Here is a 16,410-nt window from a genome sequence, read left to right on the forward strand (position 1 = left end):
TGCCTGAGCCCTCATGCCAGGGTCTTGGCTGCACCGCGGCTGCTCCTGTAGCTCCCGCAGGTGTGGTGCGGGGCACGGATGGGGTCTGCTGCCCTAGCTGTGGTGCTGGGGCGGTTCTGGACACCTCTGATGAATTCAGGTTCACGGTTCATGCATCTTCCTCTTCTCCCACCATCAGGTGAAGAAAGACCTGTGGGAATATCTGCAGAAGCACATGGCACCATTTCTGGAGAGAAAAAGCGTGGACCTTTTCCCTAAAGACTGCCCAGTGAGGAGTAAACTGAAAATGGGCCTCATTGTCCTTTTTGTAGTGGAAAAATTTCAGTTAGAAGACAACCTGACCTCAGTGTGTCACCTCCTGTCCTCGGATGCCAGCTCACCAGATGAGCTTCACAGTGACCTAAGCCACATCCTTGGGACATCTCAGAGGTATTATTATTTTTTGTTAAAATGTTTTTATAGCTATTATAATGATTTTCTCTGATTGCAAAAATAAGGGGTTGACTAGAGTGACTGAAAGCACACAGGGAAGAAATAAAACCACCCGTGATTTTACCACTCACTGTGGTCGTGGCAGTAGTTTTTCCTAGCATCTATCTTATTTTTATTATATTCTGTCTTCTGTTGAATACCCTGCTTTTTTTGTTTGTTTGTTTTCCCTAGACAGCGTCTCACTTTGTGACCCAGGCTAGAGTAAGTGGCGCAATCTTGGCTCACTGCAGCCTCCGCCTCCTAGGTTCAGGCAATTCTCCTGCTTCAGCCTCCTTAGTAGCAGGTACTACAGGTGCACACGACCGCACACGGCTAATTTTTGTATTTTTAGTAGAGAAGGGTTTTCGCCATTATGGCCAGGCTGGTCTCGAACTCCTGACCTCAAGTGGTCCACCCACCTCGGCCTCCCAAAGTGCTAGGATTGTAGGCATGAGCCACCGCGCCTGGACTGAATGCCCTGGTTTTTGAAGCTTTGTGTCATACCATGAGCAGCGTCTGTGTGCACGCATTTAGGAGGTTGTGGCACGATGCCGGCCTGAACATATCCCCTCAAGGATATCTGCAGAAGCAGTGTGAATGTTCTCCCGATGCCCCTGCCTGTGCCGTGTCTAGTTTAGGAAACAGCGTGACTGTCCCGGGCCTGAAATGTTTGGTGGTGAGAAGGTGATGGCCTTTGACTTGGTAGGAAGACCTGCTCAGACCCCACTGAGCTCTGATGGTCACAGTCTCCCAGCATTCTGTGTGTGTTGATTTGAACTGGGAATGACATGAGGTAGCCTTTCCTGACCAGCATGTCTTATCACGACATCTGCCTCTTGGTTTTACACATTTATTTATTTGTTGTTTTGAGACAGTGTCTTACTCTGTCCCCCCAGGCTGGAGTGCAGTGGAGCAGTCACGGCTCACTGCAGCTTCAACCTCACAGACTCAGGTGGTCCTCCCGCCTCAGCCTCCTGAACAGCTGGGACTACAGATGCACACCACCACTTGCAGCTAATTTTTGTATTTATTGTAGAGACAGGGTTTCGCCATGTTGCCCCGGTGGTCTTGAACTCCTGAGTTGAAGTGATCCACCTGCCTCGGCCTCCCAAAGCGTTGGGATTATAGGCATGAGCCACTGTGCCTGGCCTGGTTTTACAAATATAAAACACCCAGATAAACACTGCGCATTTTGACAAAGAGGAGGAATGGTGGCAAGGCAATGTACAAAGTTAGTGCCAATGTTTAAAGTATGAGGAATCATTAATATGTTTTGACTGTAGCAGATTCACCATGTATTGTTCATGGGCCCACCCCTTACATTTAAAAAGTTGTTTTGGGGCCGGGTGTGGTGGCTCATGCCTGAAATCCCAGCACTTTGGGAGGTCAAGACAGGCGGATCACAAGGTCAGGAGTTGGAGACCAGCCTGACCAACATGGTGAAACCCTGTCTCTACTAAAAATGCAAAAATTAGCTGGGCGTAGTGATGCATGCCTGTAATCTCAGCTACTCAGGAGACCGAGGTAGGAGAATTGCTTGAACCGGGAGGCGGAGGTTGCAGTGAGCTGAGATCATGCCATTGCACTCCAGCCTGGGCGACAGAGCAAGACTTCGTCTCAAAAAAAAAAAAAAAAAAAGTTGTTTTGGCCGGGCATTATGGCTCACACCTGTAATCCCAGTGCTTTGGGAGGCTGAGGCAGGAAGGATTGCTTGAGCCCAGAAGTTCAGGATCAGCCTGGGAAACAAAAATTAAAATAAAAAATTTAACCAGCCAACATGGTGAAACCCTATCTCTACTAAAAATACAAATACAAAAAATTAGCCAGGCATGTTGGCGGGCACCTATAGTCCCACTTACTCAGGAGGCTGAGACAGGAGAATTGCTTGAACCCAGGAGGTGGAGGTTGCAGTGAGCTGAGATTGTGCCATTGCACTCCAGCCTGGGCAACAGAGTGAGACTCTGTTTCAAAGAAAAAAGAAAAAAAAAGTAGCTGGGTGTGGTGGTGCACCTGTAATTCCAGCACCTGACAGACTGAGGCAGGAGGATCCCTCAAGCCCAAGAGTTCGAGGTTGTAACGATCGCACCACCACACTGCCTTGATGACAGAGTGAGACTGTCTCTAAACAATGAAAATAAATTTTACAAGTTGCTTTATATTTAGATTTACTGTTGCCAGATGGCCTGGGTTCAAATGCCGGCTCTGTCAGGCAGGACCCTGCGTTGACTACTTAGCCAGGACCTCTGCCTCTGAGATTGCTCCCCGTCCTGGGAGTTTGTTGTGGGGATTCGGCGAGGGCCCGTGAAGGACCTGACGCCCTAGGCTGGGGGCTGAGGGAAGCCGTGTCTCCTGTGCGAGTTACTCTGTGGCTCCTCCACGAGTTAAACTCTGCTTTGCCACGTGCGTTGCTCCTCCTGCTCTGTGTGCGTGGTGTTTGCTCACCGTTGGGACTCCAGACCCCCAGGGAGACGACTCCCTGGCCAACTCAGCTCACTGCGGGATCTTTATTCCCTTCCAGCTGGCGGCTGTACCTGGTGAACCTGTGCCAAAGGTGCATGGACAAAAGTATGTACCACTGGCTGGGCACCCTGCCTGTCCTGCACTGCTGTATGGAACTGGCTCCGCGGCACAAGGACGCCTGGAGCCAGCCTGAGGACACCTGGGCCGCTCTGGAGGGAATCTCTTTCTCACAGTTCCGGGAACAAACGCAAGATACGTAAGTGGTAGAGTTGTGCTTATCTACATGAATCTGGGAAGAATGGCTCCTACGCCGTGCGCCCGGAGTCCCGGTGGGCTCTGTAGTGACTCCGTTCCTGTTTCTAATGACAGAAGTAACACACGTTCTTTTAACATTTTATGACATCAAAACTATCAAGAATAGGCCGGGCACAGTGGCTCACGCCTGTAGTCCCAGCACTTTGGGAGGCCGAGGCGGGTGGATCACCTGAGGTCAGGAGTTCAAGACCAGCCTGGCCAACATGGTGAAAACCTGTCTCTACTAAAAATACCAAAAAAAAAAAAAAAAAAAAAAAGCCAGGCATGGTGTCATGTGCTTGTAATCCCAGCTACTCAGGAGCCTGAGGCAGGAGAGTCACTTGAACCCGGGAGTTGGAGGTTGCAGTGAGCTGGGATTGTGCCACTGCACTGTAGCCTGGGCAACAGCATGAGACTCTGTCTAAAACAAACAAACAAACAAACGAACTATCAAGAATACAGAAACAACCTGTAACCCCAGAGATAGCCATTGTTAGCACAGAGGCATACCTGTTTCTGGTTTTGTCCAAATATGGATTCGTGGGTGTTTTATGTACTCAAAAGAGCAACAACAAATGATGTGTTATTTATTCTGGCTTACAACCTGATTTTTCCTCTTAACAGTATTTTGTGGACACCTTTTTTCTGTCAGCAAATCCCTATCTATGTTATTAAGATAAACATTGCTTAGCCTTCCAGCCAGAGAGAGTGTCAGCCTTGTATTGAGCCAGTTCTCTGTTATGGGATGTGTGGTTGTTTGTGCAGTTTCGTTTTGTCAGCGTGCTCTCATAAGCATCCTTAGCTTTCTCTGTCCAATGGCTTCACTGAGATAGATCCCTATAAGTGGCACTGCTAGGTCAAAGGCATTGCGAACTCTAAGCCATTTATACCTTTGCATAATGCAGGCTTATAGGAGAGGAATATTGGCAATATATATAATCCTGACCTCTGATCCAAACATAATGACCTCCCCTTTAGCCCAAGAAAATATTACCAGAAAAAGTTTGTTTATTTATTTATTTTTAAATTTTTAAGTTCAGGAGTACATGTGCAGGTTTGTTACATAGATAAACTTGTGTTATGTGTTTTTTTGGTACAGATTATTTCATGACCCAAATATTAAGCCTAGTACCCATTAGTTATGTTTCCCGATCCTCTCCCTCTTCCCATCCTCCCCCTCCGATAAACCCCAGTGTGTGTTGTTCCCCTCTGTGTCCCTGTGTTCTCATCATTTAGCTCCCACTTATAAGCAAGAACATGTGGTATTTGATTTTCTGTTCGAGTTAATTTGCTAAGGATAATGGCCTCCAACTCCATCCATGTTCCTGCAAAGGAGCTGATCTCATTCTTTTTCAGGGCTGCATAGTATTCCATGGTGTGTATGTACCACATTTTCTTTATCCAGTCCACCATTGATGCGCATTTAGTTTGATTCCATGTCTTTGCTACTGTGAGTTGTGCTGCAGTGAACATACATGGGCGTGTTTGTTTATAAGTGAGCGATTTACATTGTTTTTGTTACATACTCAGTCATGGGATTGCTGGTGTGAATGGCATTTGTGGAATTACCACATTGTTTTCCACAATGGTTGAACTAATTTACACTCCCACTAACAGTGCATAAGCATTCCTTTTGCTCTGCAACTTCTCCAGCATCTTTTAATTTTTGACCTTTTAATAGCAGCCATTCTGACTGGTGTTAAGATGGTATCTCACTGTATTTTTTTTTTTTTTTAGAGACAGAGTCTGGCTCTGTCACCCAGGCTGGAGTGCAGTGGCATGATCTCAGCTCTCTGCAGCCTGCGCCTCCCGGGCACAAGCGATTCTGCTGGGATTAGAGGTGTGCGCCACCATACCCGGCTAATTTTTGTATTTTTAGTAGAGACGGAGTTTCACCATGTTGACCAGGCTGATCTTGAACTCTTGACCTCAAGTGATCCACCTGCCTCGGCCTCCCAAAGTACTAGGATTACAGGCATGAGCCACCACGCCTGGCCTCATTGTGTTTTGTTTTGTTTTGTTTTGTTTGAGATGGAGTCTCGCTTTATCACCCAGGCTGGATTGCAGTGGCACAATCTTGGCTCACTGTAACCTCTCCCTCCCAGGTTCAAGTGATTCTCCCGCCTCAGTCTCCTGGGTAGCTGGCACCACAGGCGCCCCACCTTGCCTGGCTAATTTTTGTATTTTTAGTAGAGACGGGGTTTCACCATGTTGGCCAGGCTGGTCTCAAACTCCGGACCTCAAGTGATCCACCCACTTTGGCCTCCCAAAGTGCTGGGATTGCAGGTGTGAGCCACCGCGCCCGTCCTCTTTGTGATTTTCATCTGCGTTTCTCTAATGATCAGTGATGTTGAGCTTTTTTTTTTCTTGAGATGGAGTCTTGCTCTATCGCCCAGGCTGGAGTGCAGTGGTGTGATCTCGGCTCACTGCAAGCTCCGCCTCCTGGGTTCATGCCATTCTCCCGCCTGAGTAGCTGGGACTACAGGTGCCTACCACCACGCCCGGCTAATTTTTTTGTATTTTTAGTAGAGATGGGGTTTCACTGTGTTAGCCTGGATGGTCTCGATCTCCTGACCCCGTGATCCACCCGCCTCGACCTGCCAAAGTGCCTGGATTACAGGCGTGAGCCACCGTGCCCGGCTGAACTTTTTTCATATGCCTGTTAGCCATATGTATGTCTTCTTGTGAAAAGTGTCTGTTCATGTCCTTTGCCCACTTTTTAGTGTTTTTTTTTTTTTTTTTTCTTGTAAATGTGTGTATGTTCCTTACAGACGCTGGATATTACGCCTGTGTCAGACGCATATTTTGCAAAAATTTTCTCCCATTCTGTGGGTCATCTGTTTACTCTGTGGATAGTTTCTTTTGCTGTGCAAAAGCTCCTCAGTTTAATTAGTTCTCATTTGTCAATTTTTGCCTTTCTTGTGATTGCTTTTGGTGTCTTTGTCATGAAATCTTTGCCCGTTCCCATGTCTAGAATGGTATTGCCTAGGTCTGGGCAAAGATTGGAGAAAAATTATGGAGAAGTCCTTAAAAGTACAGGCAACAAAGTGAAGTGAGATAAATGGGATTACATCAAATCAAAAAGCTTCTGCGCCGCAAAGGAAACTATCAACAGAGTGAAGAGACAGTCTACGGAATGGGAGAAAATAGTTGCCATCTACGCGTCGGGTAGGGGAATTTAAGGAACTCAAACAAGTGAACAGAAAAAGTTAGATTTTAAAATGGACAAATGAGTAGTCGTCTCAAAAGAAGACACACAGCTGACCAACAGGTATATGAAAAAATGATCAGCATCATTAAATTAGGGAAATGCAAATCAAAACCCCAATGAGATATGTTCTTACCCAAGTTAGAATAGCTGTGATCAAAAAGACAAAAAATAAATGCCCGTGGGTATGTGGGAAAGAGAAACTCTTACACAATGTAGGAATGTAAATTAGTACTGCCACTGTGGAGAACAGTATAAAGGTTCCTCAAAAAACCACAAATCGAACTACCGTATGATCCAGCAATCGTACGGCTGGGGATATATCCAAAGTAAAGGAAATCAGTATGTTGAAGAGATAGCTGCACTCCTATATTTATTGTGACACTCAATAGCCATGATATGGAATCCACCTGAGTATCCACCTGCAGATGAGTGGATGAAGAAAGTGTTTTCTATATACACAAGAGAATACTATTTGGCCACCAAAAAGAATGAAATTCTGTCTTTCGTGGCAACATGGATGAGCTTGGAGGAGATGACGTTAAGTGAAATAAGCCAGGCACAGAAAGATAAATACTGCACGTTCCCACTCATACGTGGATATGAAAAGAGTTGATCTTCTAGAAGGAGAGAGTAGAATAGTAGTTATGAGAGGCAAGGAAGGATGGGGAGAGGGCTAGCCAAAGGTTGGCTAGTGGATACAAAAATATGGCTAGATAGGACGAATAAGTTCTAGGGTCCTAGAGCAGTATGGAACGACTGTAATTTACAATTTATTATGTTTTTCAAATAGCTAGAAGAGTGGAGTTTGAATGTTTGCAACACAAGTGTTTGAGATAGATATGCTAATTACCCTGATTTTTACACATTACACATTGTATACATATATGTTGTATACACATATTTGTACAGATTACAGACTGTATACATTGTACATAGTGTACATTGTAGACATATATTTATATGTATATACAGTGCACAAAATGTATTCTCTATAGGCATACGCTGCATAATATATACAAACATTTGTATATAGTACGTATTATATACATATATGGAAATATAACACTGTTCCCCATAAATATGTACCATTATTATGTGTCAGTTTAAAAATAATAAAAGCAGCTGGGCTTGGTGGCTCATGCCTATAATTCCAGTAGTTTGGGAGGCCCAGACAGGAGGATCGCTTGAGGCCAGGAGTTCAAGACCAGCCTGGGCAATGTAGGAGAACCCGATCTTTACAAAAAACAAAGAAAAGAGTTGGGCATGTTCTGGTATACCTGTACTCCCAGCCACTTGGGAGGCTTACATGGGAGGATCGCCTGAGCCGGGGAGGTCAAGGCTGCAGTGGTAGAAGTCCAGATTCCCTAGAAGTTGAAATAAAAGCATCTGTATTTTCAGATTCCTGACAGGTAACCGCAAACTTTCTCTTTAAGTATAATCTCTATGAAATACTGAATACTGGGTTATTTAATAGAACTGTCATAATGACCACAGGTTAACCCTTCTAAGCAAAATAGATTATTTTGGCCTTGAAATGGTCTTTCTCGCCGGGCGCGGTGGCTCACGCCTGTAATCCCAGCACTTTGGGAGGCCGAGGCGGGCGGATCACAAGGTCAGGAGATCGAGACCACGGTGAAACCCCGTCTCTACTAAAAATACAAAAAATTAGCCGGGCGCGGTTGTGGGCGCCTGTAGTCCCAGCTACTCGGGAGGCTGAGGCAGGAGAATGGCGTGAACCCGGGAGGCGGAGCTTGCAGTGAGCCGAGATCGCACCACTGCACTCCAGCCTGGGCTGGGCGACAGAGCGAGACTCCGTCTCAAAAAAAAAAAAAAAAAAAAAAGAAATGGTCTTTCTCTTATTAATGTGCTAGAATGTATTCATTCACTCACTGGACGAATACTTGAAGAGTACCTTCCTTGTGCCAGGAAGTACTACTCAAGGCACAGGGTGTACAGCACTGCTCAAAACAGACAGCGGCTCCTGGCCGCATGGAACTTGCATTCTAACTGGAGAGGCAGGCAGTTAACACGTTAGTAAGTCCTATTGATGAGAGAGCTCTGGAAATTCCTCCTTCCCCAGCCTGGAGGTGTGGGCCACAGAATCTGCTAAGGTCTGAAGATAGGGCAGGAGAGCAGAGGTAATGACTGCAGCATTCTGGGCCTTGCAGTGAGAACAAGACAGTGACTATGCAGTTGGGAAAGTGGCTGGAGAACGGAAAGAGATGCCCCCTTGTAAAGCATGATGCTCAGAGCCTGCCAAATGCCGAAGACTGGGGACAGCAGAAAAAATGAGGCAGTTGCTCTGCGCCCCTGGATCTCAACTTCTGCTAAAGGCAGTGTTATGGTCTTGCCTTTAGAAGTGTAAAAGCCTTTGGAAACCAATTCTTTTCTCTCTCTCTCTCTCTGTCTCTCTCTCTCTCTCTCTCTCTCAGGCTGGAGTGCAGTGGCATGATCTCTGGTCACTGCAACCTCCGCCTCCCAGGTTCAAGTGATTCTTGTGCCTCAGCCTCCCAAGTAGCTGGGACTACAGGTGCATGTAATCACATATCACATGGGGCTAATTTTTGTATTTTTAGTGGAGATGGGTTTTGCCATGTTGGCCAGGCTGGTCTTGAACTCCTGGCCTCAAGTGATCTGCCTGCCTCAGCCTCCCAAAGTGCTGGGATTACAGGCATGAGCCACCCACTGTGCCTGGCCAGCCCTTGGGAACAAATTCTAATTAAAGCTACAACAAAGCTGTAATTCATCTAAACTATTAACTCAGCCCCTGATAACAGAAGAGGCCACCAGACGATCAAGAGAGAAAACAATCAATATAGTCAGACCCATGGATGGTCCATATTTACCTAGAAAGGCTAGATATAGTAGACATATAGAGTACCTTTTATTATTATTGCTATTTTTATGTACTTATCTTTAAATCTCTTGAAAAGTCTACAGTAGCATTGTTCCTAAAGATCAGTCTTTCAGGTAAAAGTGGCCTTTAGTATGCAGTGAACATTTATTGATATGTTTTTCATAACTTCTGTTACTTCTGGGGAACCTTGCTTTATTTCTTTCCCATTGTCAACATTTTGGGTCTCCAGTACTGTGTTCCAGAAGCATTATTTAAGGGCCTTCGCTGAGCACACTTGGGCTCTTTGATCCTGGATACTCGTTAATAATAGAGGTTTGGTCGGGCGCGGTGGCTCACGCCTGTAATCCCAGCACTTTGGGATGCTGAGGTGGGTGGATCATGAGGTCGGGAGATCAAAACCATCCTGGCTAACACGGTGAAACCCTGTCTCTACTAAAAATACAAAAAATTAGCCAGGCATGGTGGCGGGCGCCTGTAGTCCCAGCTACTTGGGAGGATGAGGCAGGAGAATGGCGTGAGCCCAGGAAGCGGAGCTTGCAGTAAGCCGAGATCGCGCCACTGCACTCCAGCCTGGGCGACAGAGTGAGACTCCATTTCAAAAAAAACTTAATAATTAAGAGGCTTAATTATTGGGATATTACCTTTTTATTGTAAAATATACATAATCTCCAGTTTACCATGTTAACTCCTTTTCAGGGCACCGTTCCCTGGCACTAAGTACATTCACACCGTCATGCAGCCGTCAGCACCGTCCACCTCCAGAACTCAGCTTCCCCAGCTGAAACTCCGTCCCCATGAAACAACCTCCCCACTCCCCCTCCTCCTGGTAACCACTGTTCTCCTCTCTCTCTCTAGGATTTTGACTTCTCTGGGGACCTCACATGAGTGGAATCACACAGGATTTGTCCTTTCATGTCTGGCTTATTTCACTGAGCATAGCGTTGTCAAGGTTCATCCATCTCAGTGAATTCTATTTATTTATTTATTTATTTATAGCAATGGAATCTTGCTATGTTGCCCAGGCTGATCTCAAACTGCTGGCCTCAAGCTATCCATCCTCCTACTTTGGCCTCCCGAATTGTGGGAATTACAGGCATGAGCCATTGCAGCCAGCAGTGAACTCTTCTTTTTTTTTTTTCTTTTTGATTTTATTACCTTTTTTTTTTTTTTTTTTTTTGAGACAGAGTTTTGCTCTTGTTGCCCAGGCTGGAATGCAATGGCATGATCTCGGCTCACCACAACCTCCACCTCCCGGGTTCAAGTGATTCTTCTGCCTCAGCCTCCCAAGTAGCTGGGATTGCAGGTGTGCGCCACCACACCTGTCTAATTTAGCATTTTTAGCAGAGATGGGATTTCTCCATGTTGGTCAGGCTGGTCTCGAACTCCCAACCTCAGGTGATCTGCCTGCCTCAGCCTCCCAAAGTGCTGGGATTACAGATGTGAGCCACTGTGCCCAGCCTGATTTTATTACTTTTTTTTTTAATATTACTGCTTCTTGTGGAACAGGGCTACCCCATAGGAGTGTGCCCAGAATAGCCAGCAGTGAATTCTTATTCTGTATTCTGAATTATATATTAAGTTAATTCTCCTTTTCTCTCTCTCTTTTTTTTTTTTTTTTTTTTTTTTTTTGAGACAGAGTCTCACTCTGTTGCCCAGGCTGGAGTGCAGTGGCGTGATCTCAGTTTACTGCAATCTCCGCCTCCAGGGCTCAAGCGATTCTTCTGCCTCAGCCTCCTGAGTGGCTGGGATTATAGGCTCCCACCACCATGCCTGGCTAATTTTTGTATTTTTAGTAGAGACGCAGTTTCACCATGTCGGCCAGGCTGGTCACAAACTCCTAACCTCAACTGATCCACCCGCCTCAGCCTCCCAAAGTGCTGGGATTCAGGCGTGAGCCACCGTGCCCGGCCATTAAGTTAATTCTCAATAGGATGTTCTGTACTTTTCATTTGATTCACTGCATATTTTTGTTTTCCACATAGCCTTTATTTTATTTATTAAAGTAGAGACAGGGCCTCACTAGGTTTCCCAGGCTGGTTTCAAGCTCCTGGGCTCAAGTGATCCTCCCGAGTCGGCCTTGGGATTCAGGTGTGAGCCACCACGCCCGGCCCCAAGGAGTATTTAAATCATTTTTGAAATTGGGACTGTTTCTGTCCCTCCAGCGTGGGTTTCCTCCATCTTCCCTCACTGATCTCACGGCGTCTCTTTTCTCCGTCCTGATTTCTCTCGTGCAGGAGCTTCTTACTTCGGTTTATGAGCCAGAATAAGCATTTGCTGAGCGTGGATGAGCCCCTCTTCCGATCCTGGTTTAGTCTGCTACCTCTGAGTCACCTGGTTCCGTATATGGAAAACTTCATTGAGCACCTGGGTCATTTTCCTGCTCATGTCCTGGACTGTTTTCTAGGAACTTACTACCGCCTGCGGGGACTTCAGAAAATCTCCTCCTGGAATATGCAGGTTTGTTTCTGAAGTTGGCTCTGGAGTCCTGGCTTAGCGAAAGCAGACTAGATACTAAACATGGAGAGGTCAGGATTCCTATTCCTAAAAAACAGACAGTGGGCCGGGCGCGGTGGCTCACGCCTGTAATCCCAGCACTTTGGGAGGCCGAGGCGGGCAGATGACAAGGTCAGGAGACCGAGACCATCCTGGCTAACACAGTGAAACCCCATCTCTATTAAAAATACAAAAAAATTAGCCAGGCGTGGTGGTGGGCACGTGTAGTCCCAGCTACTCGGGAGGCTGAGGCAGGAGAATGGTGTGAACCCGGGATGCGGAGCTTGCAGTGAGCCGAGATAGCGCCACTGTAGTCCGGCCTGGGCGACAGAGCAAGACTCCGTCTCAAAAAAAAAAAAAGAAGGTCTCATGTGATGTACTTCATAGCTGCCATTTTTCCTTTCACATTTTTTGGTGGAGAAAATGGTATAAGTTTAAAGCCTGAGTTTTATCTATAAAAGAGGTAAGATTAGTATGTGAGCACCTTAAAATTTGTTTGTAGGAAGGAAACAATGTATACCATACTGATGTTGGATTTTGTTCAGCTCTGTTTTAGCAATGACAATGGCATTGTGATTCAATCTTCTGTCCCTTTTTTTTTTTCTCTGCCTTAGGATGTTCTGAACATTTTAAAAATGCTGTTGCACCTCCTGGACACTTACCAGGACAAGTAAGTGGGAAGCACAATGCAGTCTGTCCCTCACATGAGACCCCCAGGGGCTTCTGTGACCCTTACGATTGGCCGCGCCCCACATTGGCTGTTGTAACAGCAACGTCATAAATTAATATGTGATCCACTTCTCTTCTCAGGTTATTAATGTAGTCGTCTTTTTTTGTTTTTTGTTTTTGTTTTTTTTTAGACAGAGTCTCACTCTGTTGCCCAGGCTGGAGTGTAGTGACGTGATCTCACCTCACTACAACCTCTATCTCCTGGTTCAAGTGATTCTCCCAGCTCAGCCTCCTGAGTAGCTGGGATTACAGGCACACCCACCACGCCCAGCTAAGTTTTGTTTGTTTGAGATGGAGTCTCATTCTTGTTGCCCAAGCTGGAGTGCAATGGCGTGATCTTGGCTCACTGCAACCTCTGCTTCCCGGGTTCAAGTGATTCTCCTTTCTCAGCCTCCTGAGGAGCTGGGATTACAGGCACGTGCCACCACGCCCAGCTAATTTTTGTATTTTTAGCAGAGACAGAGTTTCACCATGTTGGACAGGCTGGTCTCGAACTCCTGACCTCAGGTGATCCACCTGTCTCAGCCTCCGAAAGTGCTGGGATTACAGGCATGAGCCACCACGCCTGGCCCTCTGTTTTTTTTTTTTTTTTTTTTTTTTTTTTTAAGAGAAATAACAGATATCAGCTGCTAAGATTTGGGTTTATCTCCCTCCAGTCTTTTTTCCTATACATTTTTCCCTTACTTGTAAATGGTCATGGTACTGCATATGCATGGTGGGTGTTTTGCATTTTTTTAATACTTAGTCAGTTTAAGATAAAAATCAAAGGTAGCTTTATATAATTTTCCAAAATCATTTGCTCCTGCAAATTTGTGACCTCTGATACCGTGAGGGGTCAGCAGACAGAATGCAGGACCACTGAAATGTCCCAGCGAGCAATGGGATGCGTGTTGTCTGAGCTGTTCCTGAGCGGTTTGGGCACTTCCAGTCTCCGTTCACCTCCTTTGTTCACGTCTCTGCTGATGTTTATCCAGCACCTGTGACTTCAGGATCCCCCCCACAAGCTCTCTACCTCCCCACCGCTGTGTGTCACAGCCTCAGCCCAGGGAGTCCTTTCTTACACCGCCTTTCCAGCCCCTCTATCAACTCTCCTCTTAAGCTCCTCCTAAGTGTCCTCTTAAGTCCCTCCTGAGTCCCTCCCGATTCCCTCCTAAGGCTCCTCCTAAGTCCCTCCCGAGTCCCCTCCCGAGTCCTTCCTACGACTCCTCCTGAGTCCCTCCCGAGTCCCTCCCAAGTCCCCTCCCGAGTCCCTCCCGAGTCCCTCCCAAGTCCCTCCCAAGTCCCTCCCGAGTCCCTCCCAAGTCCCTCCTGAGTCCCTCCTAAGGCTCCTCCTGAGTCCCTCCCGAGTCCCTCCTAAGCTTTCTCCTAAGGCTCCTCCTGAGTCCCTCCTAAGGCTCCTCCTCAGTCCCTGCTCTGTCCCTGCTCTGTCCATGTGTCCCTCAGAAAACACAAAACCCAGGTCCGGCAGAGCAGGAGCCAATTTCACACAGGCTGCACGCTCTTCTTCTGTTTCTTTCTCTTCCTCCCTCCTTTCTGTTTCTTTCTGAATATTTTTTGAAATTTATGTCGTATTTTAATGTCTAGTAATACACATCTCGTTGCTTTTTTCACATCCCAGAACGCATTGAGGAGTGTTTGGACTTGCTTTGGTTAGAACGGTTGAGACTACAGAGACAAAACAAGAAGATTTTCCTTCTTTTTTTATCTTAGTCACAGGTTCAGGACTGATCGTGATTTTCCAGACGTTAACCTAGAGAAGGTCAAACAAATGCCCTGTTGTTAGTTATTTTAAAGGAAGGGGCTCGTCATCAATAGTTACCATTTTCTGACTTCTCCTAAATCCTGGCCGGGATTTCTCTTAACTCTTTGCGGGGCAGGATTCCCGAGGAGGCCTTGTCACCATCCTACCTGACGGTGTGTCTGAAACTGCATGAAGCCGTCTGCAGCAGCACAAAGACACATGAGTTTTATGAGCTGCCAGCCTTATCTGCCGAGATTGTCTGCAGGATGATTATACTTCTATCTCTGGTGGTGAGTGGAGTCAACACACAAAGTATCACACCGGGGATAGGTGTGGAATTTCAAGCAGCCTCAATCTGGAAAGGAAACAGTCTGATTCCGAGGTGCTGGGATGAGATGGAGCGGTGGATTCCAGCAGTGGACATTTCTTGTGCACCTGCTTGATGTTGGGTTCTGTTCTGGGTGTGGGGCTGTCAGTGGGCCAGGGTCTGCCCTTCTGCCTCCTTGGGCTCTCCTGGGAGGGAGGCAGGGAGTTAAGTGTGGCCACCAGCTGGCCATGGGGAAACCAGAGAGCTGGCGTCGGGGCTGGAGACCAGGCAATGCCTCGGGGAGAAGATGTCTTTTCTTTTTTCTTGATTCTGTTGTTTGCAGACAACTATGCGGACCATTTTCCTCCCAAAAAATACATGTCCAAACATGGTCTTTCCCACCTTCTTTACATTGTAGCTTGAATATGGTGACAAAGGCCATAGCGTCACACATCTGTCCCCCGCTGCATGCCGCGTCCCAGGTCCAACAGCAGAACGACCCAGCTCCTCCCTCCCGAAGAAAGCCACTGTTGTGACCTCCCGTGGATCAGTTTCCCCTGTCTTCCAGCTTTGACCCTTCTGCCTCCGACTTTCCCCACTCAGCCGTAGGTCTCTGAGCTCGGTCTGTGTGGTCTCAGGGATCAGAGTCATGTCTCTGGGCTCTGTGTGGTCGCAGCATCAGCAATTCCTTCTTTCTCGTCTCTCTGCAGCTTTCACCCGTCTGAGTTCATGAGCTTCAGTTCGAAAGCGATGTCAGATTTAATGTTTAGACTGGTCATTTGTTTGTGTTTGTCTGTTTTTTTGAGATGGAGTTTCGCTCTTGTTGCCCAGGCGGGAATGCAATGGCATGATCTTGGCTCACTGCAGTCTCCGTCTCCTGGGTTCAAGTGATTCTCCTGCCTCCGCCTCCCAAGTGGCTGGGACTACAGGCACCCACCACCACACCCAGCTAATTTTTGTATTTTTAGTAGAGATGGGCTTTCACCATGTTGGCCAGGCTGGTCTTGAACGCCTGACCTCACGTGATCCGCCTGCCTTGGCCTCCCAAAGTACTGGGATTGCAGACCTGAGCCACTGCACCCGGCACAATCTTTTTTTTTTTTTTTTTCTCTTTTTGAGATGGAGTTTTGCTCTTGTTGCCCAGGCTGTAGTGCAATGGCGTGATCTTGGCTCACTACAACCTCTGCCTCCCGGGTTCAAGCGATTCTCCTGCCTCAGCCTCCCAAGTAGCTGGGATTACAGGCATGTGCCACTATACCCGGCTAATTCTGTATTTTTAGTCGAGACGGGATTTCTCCATGTTGGTCAGGCTGGCCTCGAACTCCTGACCTCAGGTGATCTGCCTGCCTCAGCCTCCCAAAGTGCTGGGATTACAGGCGTGAGCCACCGCACCCGGCCGATCATTTTTTTTAAATCTTACTTCAAGTTAGAACTGTGATGTTAGTGAGAGAAAACAATTAAGTGTATATTTTAACTTCCTTTCAGTTTTCTTGTGTTAAAGTACCACAGACACAGTTTAAGAATAAATATTATTGGTGAGATGATCACGTTCTCCGGAGTGGCTGCTATTTAAACCGCCACTGGCAGCTGCCAACTTCCACAGAAACTGTGTTTAAGGAATTTGTCAGTTACTTAGGGTATATTTTCTACAGAAATAACTGTCTTGAATGTTGGCTGGTATCTCAGATAAGTTGAATCCATATTATGGACAAAATACTCTCTACCTGTGCCATAAAAGCAAACAAACAAAAAAACCTTTGCAAATACTAAAATTAAACAAAGCAAAAATACATGCTGCGCGCCGAAGAAACTTTTGGGTGAGTGCTGCTGTGAAGGCTCCAGGGTTG

General features: G+C 46.6%; 1 protein-coding gene across 9 annotated transcripts in view; it reads left to right on the forward strand.

Moving 5' to 3' along the window:
• RNF213 (ring finger protein 213) overlaps window positions 1-16,410 on the forward strand; it is a 134,153-nt gene that overhangs the window by 35,657 nt on the left and 82,086 nt on the right. For all 9 annotated transcript variants that reach the window (XM_077973145.1, XM_028836895.2, XM_028836894.2 and 6 more), the window contains 5 exons: window positions 179-429; window positions 2,990-3,187; window positions 11,528-11,750; window positions 12,401-12,456; window positions 14,393-14,546. In XM_077973145.1, coding sequence (XP_077829271.1) covers window positions 179-429; window positions 2,990-3,187; window positions 11,528-11,750; window positions 12,401-12,456; window positions 14,393-14,546 — 882 coding nt within the window. The remainder of the gene's footprint in view (window positions 1-178; window positions 430-2,989; window positions 3,188-11,527; window positions 11,751-12,400; window positions 12,457-14,392; window positions 14,547-16,410) is intronic.

The sequence above is a fragment of the Macaca mulatta genome, chromosome 16 (assembly GCF_049350105.2).
Source record: "Macaca mulatta isolate MMU2019108-1 chromosome 16, T2T-MMU8v2.0, whole genome shotgun sequence".
Taxonomy (NCBI): Eukaryota; Metazoa; Chordata; class Mammalia; order Primates; family Cercopithecidae; genus Macaca; species Macaca mulatta.